Raw genomic sequence first — 18,298 nt, 5'->3', positions numbered from 1 at the left:
GCCCCTCGCAGAATAAGATGATTCTGGGTGATACGCAATTCATGTTTCTCCCCATTTAGTTTATCTTGGGAGTTGTTCCAAATCAGAATCTATAGATGTCCTGTTCTTTCAGTGCTTACTGCAAGCTAATTCACCGCATGAATGTACGGGATGTTCTTCGCAAAGAGTTCTATTTCCATCCCATAAAGAAAGAGAAATGTCACCAATTTAAAAAACACACACACAAACCAAGAACAAATTTACAAACCAAGAATATAACATTTTATTCATTTCCAGATTATGAGCTCTACACAGCATATACATATATTTAGATAATATATAAAACAAAGAACAAACCGTAGGAAGAAATATTGGTCTGAAACTGCCTTACGGGACCATCTTTAATTCTGTAAGTTCATGGTAAATCTATCTCCCCACACATCAAGGCAGGCAGCGAGATAAACTCCAGCATTCACGTATCAAAGGACGGCTTATCCCCCACTGTACTTACAACGCATGGCATAGTCACTGGTGTCCACAAGGGATGCCAAGCAGTAGGTAAAAGAACCACAGCACAGTGAACTAATATAAATATGTTTTTTTGCATTGTCCTCCAGATAGTTTCCTTTTTAAACTAAGAGTCATATCCAGGGTCTATCCCTTGAGCTGCATTCCAGTTATTGCTGAAGGGGGAAAAAAAAAAAAACAAATGCATCAGTTTAAGTTATTAGAAAATAGATGGTCAATGGCAGTGGCCCCCTACCTCTAGGGGACACTCAAGGGGATGCTGGCTCATGGGGCAGTGCATACGTGTCAGCAGTGGGCAGGCCCAGAAGCACCCGTCATCATGCCAGAGGGGAGGGGTTGGCTGATAGTAACTGGGACTGATGAAGAGGTTCAGATGGAAGATATTCTGCAAGGAAGGTCTGGGGTCAGGAAGGAGCAGGATGCCCCCCAAGAGGGGCAGGGTCACTTCACGGAGGTGAGACAGCAGCTCATGGGATTATTCCTGACTCCCTGCTGGTGGCAGACCTAAGAACTTCTGATGTAAAGGCCCTCCATGCTCCATGTCAACAGAGAGAGGCTCTGCACCTGGCCTTGTAGAACAGAGCCCTTTTCGGGGCACAGCTTCTCCCACTCACTACCTGGCCTTCCTCTGAGGAAAGCCGGCTCACCTTTGCCTTGTTCTGAACTGGGAGATACAGCTTGAACTCTGCTGGCAGTTCGTCCTCTGAGTAGAGTCTGTCTGAGAAGTAAACCCGTCGGATGCGACAGTTTGCATGGATCTGTGAATGTAAGACTTAAAATAAGTCTCTTAAAGTAAGAGGCAAATTATGACTGTCTTTCCTTTTTTTCCTGACTCTCCTCCAGCCCCCTCACCCCGCATGGCGCTGTCACAAGCATCATCTCTTTGGCATCTCCTCAGCTTGGCTTAGGCGGAGATTCTGACAAGCGGGAGATGTTGCTTGTTGTATTCTCCACCATGAGGCTTCCCTGGCAGCTCAGCGGTAAAGAATTTGCCTGCAATGCAGGCGATGTGGGTTGGGTCTCTGGGTCAGGAAAACCCCCTGAAGGAGGGCATGACAACCCATTCTAGTATCCTTGCCTGGAGAATCCCGTGGACAGAGCAGTTTGGTGGGCTACAGTCCACAGGGCTACAAGAGCTGGACACAACTTAGTGACGACATCACCCCCACACTCCCTGCTATTACTGAGCAGATGCCTGAACAGGTCCTGAGCCTCTGCGGTGAAAGCCCCCTGAACGGTGCCTTGGGAACTTTAGCCAGAAAGCCACAGAGTTCTGCCACCTAGATCACAAGCCAGGTGACCCTCTCCCGTTTGGGGCTCCCTCTGGAAAAGGAGCCAATACCTGCACCCTGAGGGTCTCAATGTAATTTGTGCCATAGGCCCGCCGAGTGAAGTCTGACAGGTTGAACTGAATCTGGTTCCAGCCGTCATCCAGCCGCATGGGCATGGTACAGATGAAGGGCTTGACCCGGGTGGTGCTCTGGTAGTTGCTTGCCCGAAACCGCCGACGCACATTCTTATCATCTAGTACCTAAGAAATATGGAGAGGAAGAATCACAGTAATTCCATCTTGGAGCAAACAACCTTGGTAAGACGAGGACCTAAAACTCCCACAGCCTGGTTTCCCAAGGCTGAGACCCAAGGGAGAATAAACAGACCCACATGGGTCGCACTGGACGCAGATGGCCCGGAAACAGTGAGTTTATCTTGTCTGTTGCCAGGACAACATCAGCTGCTTATGACATATGACACATGCATCAGGCCCTCAGACCATAGCATGATTCCACAAACATTCTTCCCTTTGAAAAACTAAGAATGCTGGAACAGAGACCAACAATAGCCAGCCTGATATTAAATAGTAACTTCCCAGATACTCTTCCAATCCTCAAGCTTTGAAACCTTAGAGCTATTGATTAGATTTTCTGGATGCGTTGCTGCTTCTTTTAAAACTTGGCATGAAACTCGGATTACTACTACTGAAATTATGTCATAATAATAATGGCAGAATCAAGTGTACAGCAGAGGCAAAAAGGAATACATTCAAAAGGATAAAGATACTTTCCTACGGTCACTTTTTTCCCATAAATTGACCAGCCACCTCTCTGGTATAGCCGAGAGTGTACAGATTCACATGCATATGCTTACCTGTACTTCAAAGGTAAAATACTTCTTCAGGTTTTTGATAATCATGACAAGGAAGGGAAGTTTAATTCCCAGCGTTTTCTTTGGGTCTGCAGGACACGTGATGTACGTGGTGCTGTAGAAAGAGGAAACACCAGTAAACACACCACCAGCCTCTTCCTTTGTCACAGGCACAGCAGTAAACACTCAGTCCAAGAAGGTAAGCTGGAAGGCAGATCTGAAAGACCCAAAGATCCCTCAACCCCTAAGTTAAGCTAATGCTTCTAAAAAAAGTGCCAGACTCTGAAACAAAAGCTTAACACAGCACTAGACATCAACAAGAAAGTATCTGAAAAGCAAAAGCCAGGCCAGCAGATCGGATGAAGTTTTTCCACACGTGAGAAAAGATTTACTTCTGTTCTAAGAAACTATTAAGTGATAGAAAACCAAAACCAAGACCATTGAAACACTGAAAACTATGCTGACCACCCACTGGATGATTCCTGTAACACCCTCACCTCCCCCCAAACACACTGGGGTAACTAAGACCTACCCAGCCCTTACTATGTGCTAAGCAGGTTTTATATATATTCACTTATTTAATCTTCACAATAATTCTCTAAGGAAGATGTATTGTTCTTATTCCTATTTTACAGATGAGGAAACTGAAGCCTGAGGGATACAGAAACTTGCGCAGGGTGAGCCCTAAGTAGCGGAGTGGGATTTACACTGGGCAGTCTTGCTCTGCAGTCCCTATTATTAGCCTCTGTGATGTACTGCCCCTGGGCATACAACGTCTCTGGGACAACAGATTGGCAACCTACCTGACATTTGTTCCTTCAATCTCTAGCACCAGGGACTGGATGTCATTATCAGTGATTCTTTTGATGTGGCCATTTCGTACCTACAAGGGAGAAAATTAAACTGGTGAGTAGTGAAATATTTGGCAATAATTTTGTTAAGATTTCGAAGGCTGAATGCAACTATTTAAACTACAGTAGCCCAACAGGCATTAACACACAAGTTTGTGACATGATATCTTGAAGTTTATATGTAAATAAGCCATGCAATTACCTCTAGACAGGGCCCAATCAACCACCACAGGAACTGCAGATAACTGGGCCATCTCTAAATCAGGACCAATTTCTTCCCAAAGAAATCAATTCAATTTCAATTTAGCTAATGTTTACCAAGTGTCTGCCAAGCACTAGGAACAGTCCTAACAAAAACAGCAATCTTAGTCCTAACAAGACCAACAACAAAAATCACAAGGTCAGACTTCCCTGGGGTAAGACTGCCTGCCAATGCAGGGGACACAGGTTTGATCCTTGGTCTGGGCAGATTCCACGTGATGTGGAACAACGAAGCCGGTGAGCTGCAGCCATGAGCCTGTGGCTCTACAACCCAGGGGCTGCGGCAACTGAGCCCCCGAGCGGCAGCTACCGAAGTCCGCGCACCGAGAGCCTGTGCTCCACGGCGAGAGGAGCCACCGCGATGGGGAGCCCGTCCCCTGCCAGGAAGGCTGGCTCCCGCTCGCTGCAACCACAGAAAGCCCGAAAGCAGCAGTAAGGACCCAGGGCAGACAAAGATTAAACAAACAAATAAATGTTAAAAAAAAACCACACAAGGTCATTGGTGGTGTTTCCACTTGACACCTGTGGACACTGAGAGGCAGGGAGTGCAGATGACTCCCTGTAAGGACTCCTAAGTAAGGAAGGCAGCAGTAACAACCAGGCTTTCCACTGCCCGATACTGCCTCACACAGACAGTTCTGTGGCCAGAAAGGCCAAATGCTGAGTGTCAGCGACAGGGAGGGTGGCAACCCAAAAGTGAACATATTATTCCCCGAGGTTTACTCCGACTTCGCGCTTCCCTATCTTTTCCCTAAGTTTCTACTTTTTCAAGTATGAACTCAAGTCCCATCTGAGCCGCACACAGAAGCCTTCTTTAGCATTTTCAGCCTACACTGACCTCTCTTCTCTCTGGTTTGTTTCCTGGCTCATGCAGCCCAGACTACATAATTTAGCACTTCAGCCTACATTGTTTTGCACTGTTTGCAGCATATGTAGGGGTATATGATGCAGAGGAATCATTATTCAGTACGGACTCCTCCTCTCAAAAATTATTTAGGAAAGGACAATTATCTTCAAGTATTACATTCGAGCACTTTATATGGACAGAACATAGACACACGAAGGCACTTCTGGGATGGGGCTGGCCTCTGGGCTGAATGTATTAACACATGAAAAAGATCAAGCAAGGTTAGAACTGCATGCACCAGAAAGGTAAGCATGCGGTCTCCTAACGGGTAGAGGGAAAACAGCTGCCTGTGTTGTCACAGTCAATGACTCATCACATGGCTCGCCGTTAGACTCGCGCATAGGGAGAGAAAACCGCATCGACTCTGACAGTCACACTGTTCAGCATGGGTTATTGGTAACACGGCATTCTGTCTTGAGACCTCAGTCTCTGTGAGCTTGGTTACTGTGAACTTGATCCACATGTGGTGTGCCTGGTATTCCCCAGGTGACATCGGGTATTACTGCCCATCTTTTTCTGCAAGATGTAACTGAGTCTTGTCGCCTCAAAAAAGTATAAGCTCAAGGGTAAGGATAGAGTATGAAACCTTGTTTGTATGTTCTACAATGCTTAGTACTCGGCTAGGCATAAACTAAGCATTCAAATATTTGCTGACTTCTGGAATTTGTCATGCTAAGAGTTGGCACATCTGAAGAGATTCAAGGAGGGTTTTTTAAAAATTCCTGGATGACATATCCACCATGAACTATTATGGGAGGCTAGAGATCCCAGGGTATATCGCAAAGACAGTGCAGTTGCCAGCATCAAGAATGCCTTCCCATAAATCCCCCTTCGGGACCCATTGTCGGAGACAGAATTCTGGGTGCATGGGCCCCGGATCTCTGCCAGGGCAGCATTTCTGGATTCTCAAGTCACAGACATCACATTGAAGTGCTTCTCAAACAAAGCTGGCAACATCCAATGCCCTCCTGCTTTGAAATCTGGGCCTCTTTCCAGAGGAGATTAAGAGCACAAAGACTTGGATCTGTGTAGCACATGCCAACACTGCCCACCTCATTCCCCATATAAATGCTCCCAAAGTGGCAATATTCCTCCTCTATTTGCTAGCCCACAGCTGCTGTGGAAAATCAGGCTGACTAGTTGGTAAAGGAGGAATTCATCCAGAAATTTTTCCATATAATATGATGTAGTCACATTGATAAGAGCTGACAGTACCCCACTAATTTCATAACACACTACTAATTATTCTCTGAAGAGTAACTTCATTCTTAAAAAGGTACAGAAGGCAACAAACCAAACAGATGGTTAAAAACAAAGAATTAAGTAATCAGGGTCCAGAAACTACTATTGCTAAAAGGCAACATGTTGCAATTGATCCAACATTGTTTAAGAGTGTGACCTCCGGGACTTCTCTGGGGTCCAGTGGTTAGGAGTCGGAACTCCCAATGCAGGCCGCCTGAGTTGGATCCCTTATCAGGGAACTAGATCCCACATGCTGCAACCAAGAGTTCACTTGCCACAATGAAAGGTCCCTGGTGCTGCAACTAAGACCTGACACAGCCAAATTAAAAGGAAAAAAAAAGCAGCGTGATCTCAGATCTTACACCCTGGATGGCCTCTCAGATCACAGTGGACAGGAAGCCTCCCTCAGCTTCAGAAAACTCAGCCAGATTACACAGGGAGGAAATGTTAGGAAACTTGCCTTCTGCCCATCTCAAAGTTTACAGCATACGACTTCACTCCAGTAAATGTGACCACTCAGGTCTTTACAGAAGAAAACAATGCCTCATACTGCAAGCAGAAGCCAACAGACTAAAAGCCAAAACAGACTTTGTGTATTCTTATAGACTTCTGGCCCAGAGGCAAATTAAAGTTGGATTGTCAGAGCTTAAGAGTGATTGCAAATACCTCACATCAACATCCACACTCACAAACTTAATTCTTATAAAATTAATTAATGCAGCCCATGAAAACTCAAGAACCCAGAGGAGAAAAAGGCAGTTTTTTTGAAGGAATACCCACCAGTCTCTCTAGAGTTTTAACTTGCCCAGTGGTGAGAAGAGTCTAAATAGAGCTTTGCCCAAGAACAAAGTTCAATCCTCAAAGAAGAAAAGCACAGGTATTGTCATATCACAAACTGCCAGAGCTTTAAAATCAAATTGAGTTGATTTCTTAGTGAATTATGATTTTTCTTCTTCATTAAGTTTTAAGCGCTTGTAGATACAAATTCACTGGAAGAAAAGAGTGGAGTGGGGATGGGGTGCAATTAACCAGAGATATGAGCAGTTAAAGAGTATGAAACCTCCCAAAACCTTTCTCTAGGCTCTCAAACTAGGATCAAAGGAGAAAGAGAGGTGGTTAATTTGGGGCAAGGCCTCCCAACACCCTGGCAATCTGGCTGTCACTGCCTTAGCTTGTCAAGGTCTTCCAGGAAGCAATCCCCTCCCCAGTCCAGCTTCTGACAAACATGGATACTAAGATACGTGGCCTCAGAAAGCATCAACTTCCTTTCCTTACCTCCTTCCAGTTCAGAGGCCACCAGGCAGGCCTCACTGTGAAATGAAGATAAAATGAACTGGGTAGCATTTATTGCTCATGGTGTAAGTAGGTTTTATTTTACTTCTTTCATCTAAATTAGAAAGTATCTTTTGTTTCTGAATTGCTGTGCGTGTGTGCTCAGTCGCTTCAGCCATGTCCGACTCTTTGCGAGCCCATGGACCCAGAGCCCAGGAGGCTCCTCTGTCCATGGGATTCTCCAGGCAAGAACACTGGAGTGGGTTGCCATTACCTCCTCCAGGGGATCTTCCTGACCTAGAGATCCAACCTGCATCTCCTGCATTGCCGGCGGATTCTTTACCACTGAGCCACCGGGAGAGCCCTCTGACTTGCTAATTCTTTTTATTTCATGACACGTTCCTATAGTGTGACCTATGAATGTTTCATTCTTCCAAAATAATAATAATAAAAAAATAAAGCCAATCTTACACATTTTAATTTCAGGAACACCTCCCCTCCCACCCCCACTCCCACCCCCACCCATGAGCTGGAGGTACTTTAGAAGCTTCATAACCCCAGGCTACTGACAATTAGCAATCAGAATGAGTCTCAGCCTCTGCAGACAGCAAAAGGGAGCCTTCAAGCTTTTTGCAATCACTCTCCCAGGCTTTCCATGGTTGCTGGGGCAACTAATAAAGAACACTGATTTTTTTTCTTTCCCAATGTAAGCCCCAGGGAGGAGGGTCAAGCTGAGGCGGGGAAAATACTACTGGGATGGGGAGGAGACTGTCCAATGCTGCCTTAAAAATAACAGGAGCTGTATCCACTCCCTACTCCCACTTTTCTCTGGCCCCACCCACTTATCGTGGCAGACAGCTGAGCCCGTGGGCCATCTGGCACCCTAGTCTTAATGACACATGTTCCAATTTACATTAAGCCTTTAGAGCTGTCCATTTCAGCAGGAAAGTTTCCACCCTGAGCTAGAAGCTGGGCTCTAAGTCAGAAAACAGGCAGAGGGAGACCTCTGTGGGGAGAGCTGGGCATAGCGGTCTCAAGGCCTGGGCCTTGCAGGCGCCAGCGGGTCAAAGGCTGCTCCCCTTTTGCAGCACTTAACCGGGACCAACCAAACAGCAGACAACTCTGCATTTACAAACAGCCTTTTAACGGAAGGACGATTTTGTGTACCATAACCAGTCTCTTCCTAACAATGCCGTGAAAGGGCAAGTGTAACTAAAACCCAGGCCTTTGCCCAATTACAGTAAAAGCTATCATTAGGAATAATGAAGAACATCCTCAGACTGACCCAAGGATAATCTGGGAAAAAAAAAAAAAGTGCTAGCACTTTCATGTCCAAATGCTCTCAAGTCTACTACTGGAAACTGCATTAATTTAACATGTACTAACAAGGTTTGCTAATTAAAAACTAAGGTGTGGGAACTTTTTTTTTCTGCAAAGAGACCTCATCCATTTTTAAAATTAGGAACTGAATGGGGATCAAATATCTTCCAGCAACAACCATAAAAACTATGGTTCTAGTACTCTGGGAATGTGGAGGATCAGCAGCAGCTGAGAAAAAGACAAGATGAGAGGAAAGAAAGACAGAGATGCTTGTATGAATTAATAATCTCATGTAGCAGACTTTAAGGATATTACCGGTAAAGACTCAAAGTTATATGTTTCATACCAGTCTAAGTGGGAATGGAAGCTCCTGGTATTTTCTCTAAAAATCAAAAGTAATGTTTACATTAAACATAAAGAGCCCTTTAATAATGTAGTATTTGCTGATCCCAGAAGTTAAAGGATTATTAGGAAATCCCTGTATATGCGTTTGTGTTTAGTCACTCCGTCCTGTCTGATTCTTTGTGACTTTTTGGATTGTAGCCCACCAGGTTCCTTTGTCCGTGGGATTTTTCAGACAAGAATATTGGAGTGGGTTGCCATTTACTCCTCCAGGGGAGCTTCCCAACCCAGGGATCGAACCTGTGTCTCCTGCATTGCAGGTGGATTCTTTACCCCCTAAGCCATCAGTGTGTGGGTGCTCAGTCGCTTCAGTAGTGTCCAACTCTTTGTAACCCCAGGGGCTGCAGCCCCCCAGGCTCCTTTCTCCCTGTCAGTGGGATCGTCCCGGCAAGAATACTGGAGTGGGCTGCCATGCCCTCCTCCAAGGGATCGTCCCAACTCAGGGATCAGACCTTCATCTCCTGCATTGCGGATGAATTCTTTACTGCTGAGCCCCGGGGAAGCCCCTAATTTCTCCCAAACTCTTGGTTTGAAAAACTATAAAGGTCTCTATCAGGAAGCTTACCAGCCAGCCAGGAATACAGATCTTGAGAAACTAATTTCAAGTTTGATGAAAAGGAAATAGAAGTGGATATAAATTAACTTAACCTGAGGAAATGCCTTTGAGCTGTGACCTAAGACTAATTAAGGCGGAAAAAAAGGAGTGGGTCCCAGCACAGGGGCTGGCAAGTGCAAAAAGCTGAAGCTGAGAGAGACCAAACTTCTTTCAGCTCAGTAGGAAGTCACTGCTAGATAGGGAGGTGAGCCTGGAGAACTAGTTAAGCAGGTTACCAGCCCACAGGCTATGTGTCCTGAGAGCCATGGTTTTGGACTGGGAAAGCCATGGCACAATGACTAAATTATCCTAATTTCAGAAATCTGAATTTACTGTACTTCCTGTTCCTAGGCATCTGACTATTGGGCTCAGTTATAAACTATTCCTTTACTCTTGAGCAAATGCCTCAGTTCCCTGCTTTATTTAATACTGTATGCCCTAACTGTTGCTAAGCATTTATATACCTCTTCATTTAATCATCGTAACCAGGAGAAGCAGGTGGCGTTATTACAAGATGAGAGAACTGAGTGAAGTATTTGCTCAAGGTTCCACAGCACAGGACATTGTGTCAGAGCCAGGACGCAAATTCCAGGGGTCTGACAACACCTAGCACTGGGGTTTCCAGTAAGATACTAGTCTTCCCCTTAAGGAGCCTGTAGTCTAGTGGAAGATACACAATAAATAGGCAACTGCCACACGGTGTGATACAGAACACCACAGGAGCGCATAGGAGACCTAACTTAAGCTCCCACTGAAACAGTGTTTAAGCTGAGAGTTGAAGGATGACACGAGGGAAGGGCTAACGTCAGCGTGTCAGATCAACGGAGGTGTTGTAAATGTAGCCACACCCACAAAGTGAATTTGCAAATCCACTATTACTATGACTATGGCATTCACTTGTCACATTCACAAGACACAGAGCCTAAACAGACACTAAACCTAATTTTTCCAAGACTGTTCTTCGCTGTAAACAAATACAGAAACTCTCTCTCCATACATTCAGGAAGAATAGTAAAGTTTTGTGAAATCAAAATATGTAATAACTAAAAACAGGCACTTATAGCCAAAATGCACCTACTAGCAGAGGGCAGGGGCATTTCCAGGTAAGTGTGGACCATCTTTCCTTCCTTCCTTCAACCTTTGCCCTTATTATAACTCTGCCTTATTCAGAATCATAGGAGTGGGGGAAATGTCTTCTCTAACTCTGTATCTTCCCAAATCTACACAATGCCTCACTTAGCTATCGCTCAATAAACCCTTGTTAAGTATATCAATTCCCAGCGTTTCCCCTTCTGGACTGGATTCCAAACACTGTCTGAGGACTTCGTAATATAGCTGAGAAAAGGCACACATATACACCAAAGCCTATGGATATGGCCCCAAACTTTCCCTTTTTTTCCTTCTTTTCCTTCCCTTGTCCCAAGGGGAAAAATTCACAGATAAACACTTTTCAATCTAGTCTAAATAAAAAGAGTAGAAACATTTAACTCCCTATTACAAGAATTTTCCTTAAAATGAGACTTCCTCTAAAGGCTTTCTTTGCCAAAATGTCTGCTTAATTTACTCCACACAGCCCTGCCAGGTGATCTAACAATCTTTTCACACACGTTTATGTCATTGAGGTACCATCTGACCTCTAGTGGCGTTGTTAAGGGACACAGTGCACCATGGTTACTCTGCTTTTACATTCTGTATTGTAAACATGTTGACTAGTCAAAAAACTGCAGTTGAAAAATAAAACACACCACAAAAGATCAAGCCCAGAAGGGTTAAAATGGGGCAACTCTGATAGAAGTTTCACTTAATACAAATGCTGAAGCCTCTCTAACACTGGAATTGGACTTAAGTTCTTTGACCTGCTCTGAAAACTTCTTCTCCTACAGTGAGTCAGTCCCATTCTCTATTTCAATTGCCTCCTACTGACACTTTTGTTACAACCCCAAGTTCAACTGGCACACAATCCACTCTCTCAACTTTGGACAGTCCATGATTAAGTCAAGCCAGGTGGCTCAGTGGTAAGGAATCCACCTGCCAATGAAGGGGATGTGGGTTCAATCCCTGGGTCCGGAAGATCCCCTGGAGAAGGAAATAGCAAGCTACTCCAGTATTCTTGCCTGTAAAATCCAGGGGGTTGCAAAGAGTCAGACACGACTTAGCGACTAAATAACCACCACCACAACACCTGAGAAGCCATCATGCTTACAAAGTTCCCAGGTACACTCATTTTGAGCTCTCTTTGTAGAGGTACAATTTCAGAGTTTACAACGTTTTTTAATCCAATGTGAACAAAACCATGGAACTGACAAACTCAGTAATGTAGGAAAGCAATTAAGGAACCGCTTTCTTGTGTAAAAAGTAAGTCCCAGCATTAGATGTAGTCTGGGAACAGAATCACTGTGAAAGAAGAGAAGCTGATCAGGTTTCTCACACATGCACAAGGCTAAACTCGCTACTTTCAGATCTTTCAACTATCTTATAAAAATGACACTGTGAATACACCACCCCGAAAGCTGATCTCAGAATGAAGAATTGCGTAGCAGCAACAGGCAGAAAGAAGGCTGGCTGTGTTCTGTTTCTCCGTGGCCAAAAAACCTTCATCTGTGGATGCGGGAAGATGAAGACAAGGACTTGTTCTGAGATGAAATCCAAGATTCTTGACCTCATTACCAGTAAACTGCTTATTTAGATGATCCCACATCCTTCTCTATAAAAACAGCATTCAACATTTTCCCTGGAGGAGTGCAGTACTAAGTCACCTGTCTTCCATGCTAAGAGTGCTTTATACTAACTTATATATAAGTTAGGTACAGAAAAAGGGTACAGATAACTGAAAAATTGCCTAAGAAAGGAAATAACACAGTAGTTAAGTGTGAACCAACTCATAGACTGCTAGGCACACATGCCCCCTAATCAACATCTCCAGAATGTGGACAGGGTCACCATCCCCTGGAGTCAGCGGAAGTATCACCCAGTGGATGCCTGAATAAAGATGATAAGGCTTGTACTTGGCTTTGAGCACGTTAACCTGAACAAGACTTTATCACCATTTTGCAATTTTCCTGATGGAGATCAGTCACTTGAGGCAGAGCACAGACCCCGAGTCACAGTGAGTGTGGAGCAGGTGCCAAAGACCACCGAATCCCGGCTCAGTTGGGACCAGTGAGAGGAAGGGAGCGAATGAATGAAACCCAAATTGGCTGTGCCTCTATAACGGAGCCTGGGACAATGGCTCTGTGTCCAGGGCCCAGCACAGCGCCTGGCACAACAGAGGATATCAGTAAATACTTGTGAAATCAGTAAACAGCAGTTTCTTTCATCTGCACTTTTCCAAAGCAACCTCATGTGACTTGACGCTTTTCACGCTGTTAGACGGGGACTATCAACCCCACCATATAAGTAGGGAAATCTAAGCTAAAAACCGCCTGTCCGTCAAGTCTGCGGCGAGGAACACTGGTCCACACCGTGGCCGCAGGACACTTAAACTCCAGCCACGCCCACCCCACATGCACCTCCTCTGCTTACACGATGCCCTCACCTCGCGCCTCAATCACCCCAGGCTGGGGCCAGGGCACAGCAGAGATCTCCTGGCCTCCCCCAGGCCCGAGCTCCTCACAACTACCTGCCACCCCAGACCCAGCCCCGAGACCTCGCCCCGCCGCCGCCCTCAGCCCCTGACCTTTTTGTCCCAGATCTGCAGGGGTTTGCTGCCGATGCTGTAGAGAATGGAGAGGAAGCCGCTCTGGAATGTGTTTTTGAACATCTTGCCGGCGGCCTTCTCCTCAGCCTCGCCGAAGCTGACCTAAATATGGGCACCAATTGGCGAAGGCAATACAGGGGGCTGGTTGGTCCGAAGAAGGGAAGCTAAGCTCCTGACCTCCAGATCGGCGGCCACAGACAGCTGGACTTGGACGCGGGACACTTAAGTCCCTGAACCTACACTCCCAAGTGAACGAAACCACCCAAACACGGAAACCACAGCAACTGCCGCCAGCGCCTCACTCCCCTCCTTAAATGGAGGCGGCGGGCCTCCCGCCGCAAGAGATGAATCCCTCCGCTCCCCTGAGCCCGCCCACTCAGAACGCAGAGCCCAATCCCGCCACGGGGATCACGGACTTCCTGTTCCTTTCGCTCTTAAGCCCCGCCCTAGTGCCGCCTCCTTGGGAAAAGAACTCCCTTGCCGAGGGACTATTTTCCCATCATTGTCCCAGAGCCGATTTTGGAAAGCGGAAGGAGACAGTATAGTAGAATGGGTTAGCACCTGCTTGGTGTCAAGGGAACCTGACGGGGATGGAGTCTAAGGGCCTGAAGGCCAGGTTCCGCCCACTAGGGGCTAGGAGGAGTTACAAGCGGAAAAGTGGGGAAAGGCAGGACCTGGTGTCCTGAGACTAACAGATACTTGCTTGTTGGCCTAGTACAGGATAAGGTTAAAGCAGCTAACCAGTATTGAGGAGTAAGTGTGCTAAACGCCTTATAGGCATCATTGCTTTAATTATTGACCGGGTCGCTATGAATATGCAGCATAACCTGCGGAATGAAGTCAAAGCAATCCTTGAGGAAAAGTTACCACCTTAAATGCGTGATTAGAAACAAGAAGGTCTGAACATTAAATGCAGAAATTAATGCAATTAAAATTAAGTTGGTCGAGTTGAATCAACAGGTGTCCTTTTTTAAAAATCAATTCTTAGATTCATTTTTAAAAGACATAAACTATGATATTTCAAATGTGGAAGAAACACCAAATGTTGGAAACCATCACTCGCTGAGCCTCTAGTGTATGAACTTCCAGTCCCTCTGTTTTCAGCCTTCCTTCCAGGCTCCATGTCAGTCAGCCCACAGCATTCTCTACTCCTGTTAACCTGTTACCCTGGGTCAAGTCCAAATCCTGTTCTATATTTAAAGTCCTCAGAACTCACCAGGGGAGGAATCTAGGTTTTGTGGCGCCTACTGTGATCAGGCTTCCTCGGTGGCTCAGGGGTGAAGAATCCTGCAATGCAGGAGCCATAGGAGACTTGAGTTAGTTGTCTGGATCAGGAAGATCCCCTGAAGGAGGATTCTTGCCTGGAGTATCCCATGGACAGAGAAGCCTGGCAGGCTACAGTCTATAGGGTCGCAAAGAGTCAGACACAACTAAAGTGACTTAGCATGCACACACTGACCACCTCTATTTAAGACAGTTTTGTAATATCATTTTGTAATTAAGAGAATAGGATATTTGAGTCTTCTTAATCATGACTGATAGAATGATTCATAAAACATGCAACTTCAGCCACATATGTGTTGCTGTTTGTGCTAGTAGCACTGCTCCTTGTTTGTGCCCTCCAAACACAGGGATTGATCAATTCTATTTTGCATGAGTCTTATTTTTTTTTTTAAGTTTAAAAAGGAGAAAAAACATGTAGTATGTTTAACTATATACCCTGCATTTTTTACTTTATTTCTGATGGGAAGGAAATTCTGTTTTGATCCAGCTTTGATGAGACTCAAATCTTCTGCTTACCTTTGCAGATTTTACAAAATCATATGAACTACTTGAATAAATTTCTAAGGCCCCTGCCAGGGCCTTGGAAGGGACACAACAAGATCAATCAAGCAAGCTGATGGAGAAAATGAAAGTGCTTTCTTCTCTTAACTACTCATTCTCAGTGAGTATCCATGTGAAAACTGTGTTCAGTTTTTCCTTATGTGGGGGTTCAAAGTTTACTTATGATCATGGCCTTGGCTAAGATGATTTGATGATTTGATCAAAGGTATAGAGGACATAAATGAGTGGGTTTGCTCCTATTGTAGACTTGATTTTGGCAAGCTCCTTCCAGGGGCAGACTGTGTCTTATGGGCACATATCCCCTCACCTACCACAGTACCAGCATGACAGACACACAATGAATGAATGAATGGATTAGTGTTAAATGGTTACCTCCGATACTGCCTTCTTTTGAAAGTAATGTAGAACAAATTTAATCTAAAACCACAGATGCCTCTCACGGAAACATGCATTAAACACTATACAGTCAACCCTTGAAGAGCACAGGGGTTATTAACACTCCAGCAGTCAAAAATCTGTGTGTAACTTATAGTTGTCCCTCTGTGTAAGACTGCTTCCTCCATATCCCCAGTTCTGCATTCTCAGATCCAACCAACTGTGGATCACGTAGTATTTATTATCGAAAAAAATCAACGTATAAGTGAACCCTGTAGTTCAAATCCAAGCTGTTCAAGGGTCAACTCTTATTTCTTCAAGACTGCTTTCTCTTCATCAAGAAAGCTAAGGACTAAATACATGAATACTCTTGATATATTGCTTCCTTCAAGGATTATGATGAGAGCAAGGTGGATGAGTCAGTTTTAAAAAGTAATAAATGAAAAAAGCAGAATTTAATGAGGTAGTAATTACAATCTAAGTAGTATATGCAGAAGCTCCACTGATGTTAATCAGGCCATTAAAAGATGCAGAGGAGGTAAAAGTAAAGTAACTGCATGAGGTAAAAGAGATGAGGTGGTCTTGAGAACCCCATTACTATTACTATAGGACTGACCAAAAATTTCCTTCAGGGTTTTCATACATTAGCCTGTATGGGAAAACCCCAAGTGAACTTTTTGGCCAACCCAATATGAGCAGGAGGGTAGAACCACTGCAGAAGCAGCAACCAGTTCTGTGCTCAGCCCAGAATCTCTGGCCATGAGCGAATTAGAGTCCCGCGTTTAGATAGAATATCTCACCTTGGTGGCATAGGTGTCAAAATACTCACAAGATTATGGGAAGTAAATCAAATACACAATATCAGTAATCCATGTCAAACAGAGGAATACACTTCTGATTATTGTGATGTTTTGTTGTTTAAGATATTTGAAATAGCTAACCCATTTAAAGGATTAGAGGATCTGGTACTTTGAATTTAATTTGAAATGCTTAAAGGAATTTGAAATTAGACCTGTAATTATAATTTTAAAATGCTATGAAAGTTTAATTAAGTTTGTAAACAATGTTTAAAAGATTTTGATTGATTAAATCTATGAGTTTAGACTTAGATATGTTAGTATTTGAATGCTTAGGAAGATTTCAGCAGATTTTAGGTCTTTCATATTAACTATGGGAAGTGTTTGTGCAAATCAAACAGATTAAATATGTGGTTTACTTTCAATCTAAGGAAACTAGATTAAGTATGTGGGTAACATGTATGGTTTAACCCTGGAGTCTCCAACCTTTGGGCCTTGGACCAGTATGGGTACCTCCTGTCAGATCAGCGGTAGCATTAGATTAGAAATAAAGTACACAAAATACGCTCTTGAATCATCCCAAACCACCCCTCACCCCCACCTCAACACGCCCCCCACCCCCGGTCCATGGAAAAACTGTCTTCCATGAAACCAGTTCCTGGTGCCAAAAATTTAGGGGACTGCTGGTTTGACCTATTACGTTTTGAATTAATTGAACATCAATCAGAGATGAACCAAAATAAATGTTCAGATTTGCATACAAAACCAAGCAGTCTGTAGTTATAACAGGATTTGTAAAGACACAAGACAAATTAGACTTTTAATCACACAGTTTAATAACTAAGATATTAAAAAAAAACCCACCTGGAACTGTAGAAATCTTTTAGTGCACAAAAGCCCTAGTTACTTGCGCAAAACCAGTGGACAGCATCTATTCATCAGTCCAAGACCAGAACTCCAAGCGCCTGGCCAGTAAAGGACACAAGGGACTTGCCACACACTGTAAGGCAGTTTCTTCTTCACCCCTCCTTGCTGATGGGAATGGGGAGGTATAGTGGTGAGATGAGGAGCTGTGCCTGGAGAATCACCCCTTAGCTGGGAGCAAAGATGGAAGGGCACCTGAATGACTGGGGTGCTCAACTGGCAGACCGCTGAATCCTGGCTCCAGCGGTTATATCCGAAGACATTGGTAAAAGAGCCAGTGCCAGACAGATGAAGCTCCTGCTAATCTCAGAAAGAAGTTCAAAGGGGACTGTGTTGGGACTCTGCACATTTTTGAAAACTTATTTTTATAACTTACATACACTAAAATGTACACTTTTGGGTGTGGTTTTGACAAAGTCATATAACCATCACCATGTTTAGGATACATTGTGCTCCAATTCCCTCATGCTGTCTGTCCCTTTGCGGTCAAGCCCCCCGACCCTGCAACCCCCCAACCTTCACCCTTGGGAACTGTGGGTCCGTTCTCCATACCAACAGCTTTGCCTCTTCTTGCCCATGTGCGTGCTAGGTCGCTTCACTTGTGTCCCAAGAGGCTCCTCTGTCCGTGGGATTCTCCTGGCAAGAATACTGGAGTGTGCTGCCATGCCCTCCTCCAGAGGAACTTCCCAACGTAGGGATCAAATCTTTGTCTCCCTCATCTCCTGCATTGCAGGCAGATTCTTTACCACCGAGCCACCAGGGAAGCCTTTTTTTCCTTAATGTCATATAAATAGAATCACCCAGCCTTTTGATACTGGCTTCTTCACTTAGAACAATGCATTTGAGATGCACATTAAAGTTTGTAGAAGAATCTGCAAAGAGTTGCTCATGCATTCCACCACCCAGTCCCCTCTGGCCAGGGATATTTTAAAACATTACTACCTCTCCGCATTCTTAACTTTGAAGGCTTCTCCATAGCATTTCAAACATTAAAAGGCAGCCATTTTTCATATTTAAGATAACTTTTTTTCCTTGTAATTTTTTGGGAAAAGAACTTTAGAATTTGATTCTGAAATTGTGATTATTTCATGATTGTGACTTGTCATTAATTATCATGAGAAAAATATCATTTTAAAATCTTTATTTCTTGGCTGTGCTACA

General features: G+C 44.4%; 1 protein-coding gene and 1 long non-coding RNA gene across 3 annotated transcripts in view; one reads left to right on the top strand and one right to left on the bottom strand.

The window, feature by feature from the left end:
- Positions 1-238: 238 nt before the first annotated feature.
- CFAP20 (cilia and flagella associated protein 20) lies at positions 239-13,551 on the bottom strand. The gene is made up of 6 exons (XM_020890720.2): positions 13,176-13,551; positions 3,453-3,532; positions 2,653-2,764; positions 1,850-2,038; positions 1,155-1,265; positions 239-662 (listed from the first exon to the last, which is right to left on the bottom strand). Exons 1-6 carry the CDS (start codon positions 13,257-13,259, stop codon positions 657-659), a joined length of 582 nt encoding a protein of 193 aa, XP_020746379.1. The 5' UTR covers positions 13,260-13,551; the 3' UTR covers positions 239-656.
- Positions 2,761-18,298, top strand: part of LOC139029911 (uncharacterized) — a 42,221-nt gene continuing 26,683 nt past the window's right edge. For both annotated transcript variants that reach the window (XR_011482197.1, XR_011482198.1), the window contains exons 1-3: positions 2,761-2,848; positions 3,285-3,555; positions 15,005-15,141. This is a non-coding gene — a long non-coding RNA (uncharacterized lncRNA). The remainder of the gene's footprint in view (positions 2,849-3,284; positions 3,556-15,004; positions 15,142-18,298) is intronic.

This window comes from Odocoileus virginianus, chromosome 20 (genome assembly GCF_023699985.2).
Source record: "Odocoileus virginianus isolate 20LAN1187 ecotype Illinois chromosome 20, Ovbor_1.2, whole genome shotgun sequence".
Lineage (NCBI taxonomy): Eukaryota > Metazoa > Chordata > Mammalia > Artiodactyla > Cervidae > Odocoileus > Odocoileus virginianus.
This window is presented reverse-complemented; position numbering and strand designations above follow the sequence as displayed.

What these genes read in the sequence shown, in the direction of transcription:
- CFAP20 (XM_020890720.2), bottom strand. Translation starts at nt 13,259, where the DNA reads ATGTTCAAAAACACATTCCAGAGCGGCTTCCTCTCCATTCTCTACAGC. An exon ending in ATTTTACCTTTGAAGTACAG is followed by an intron (nt 2,039 to 2,652) that starts GTAAGCATATGC and finishes CATATTTCTTAG; the next exon opens with GTACTAGATGATAAGAATGT. An exon ending in TTGAGACCCTCAGGGTGCAG is followed by an intron (nt 1,266 to 1,849) that starts GTATTGGCTCCT and finishes TTACATTCACAG; the next exon opens with ATCCATGCAAACTGTCGCAT.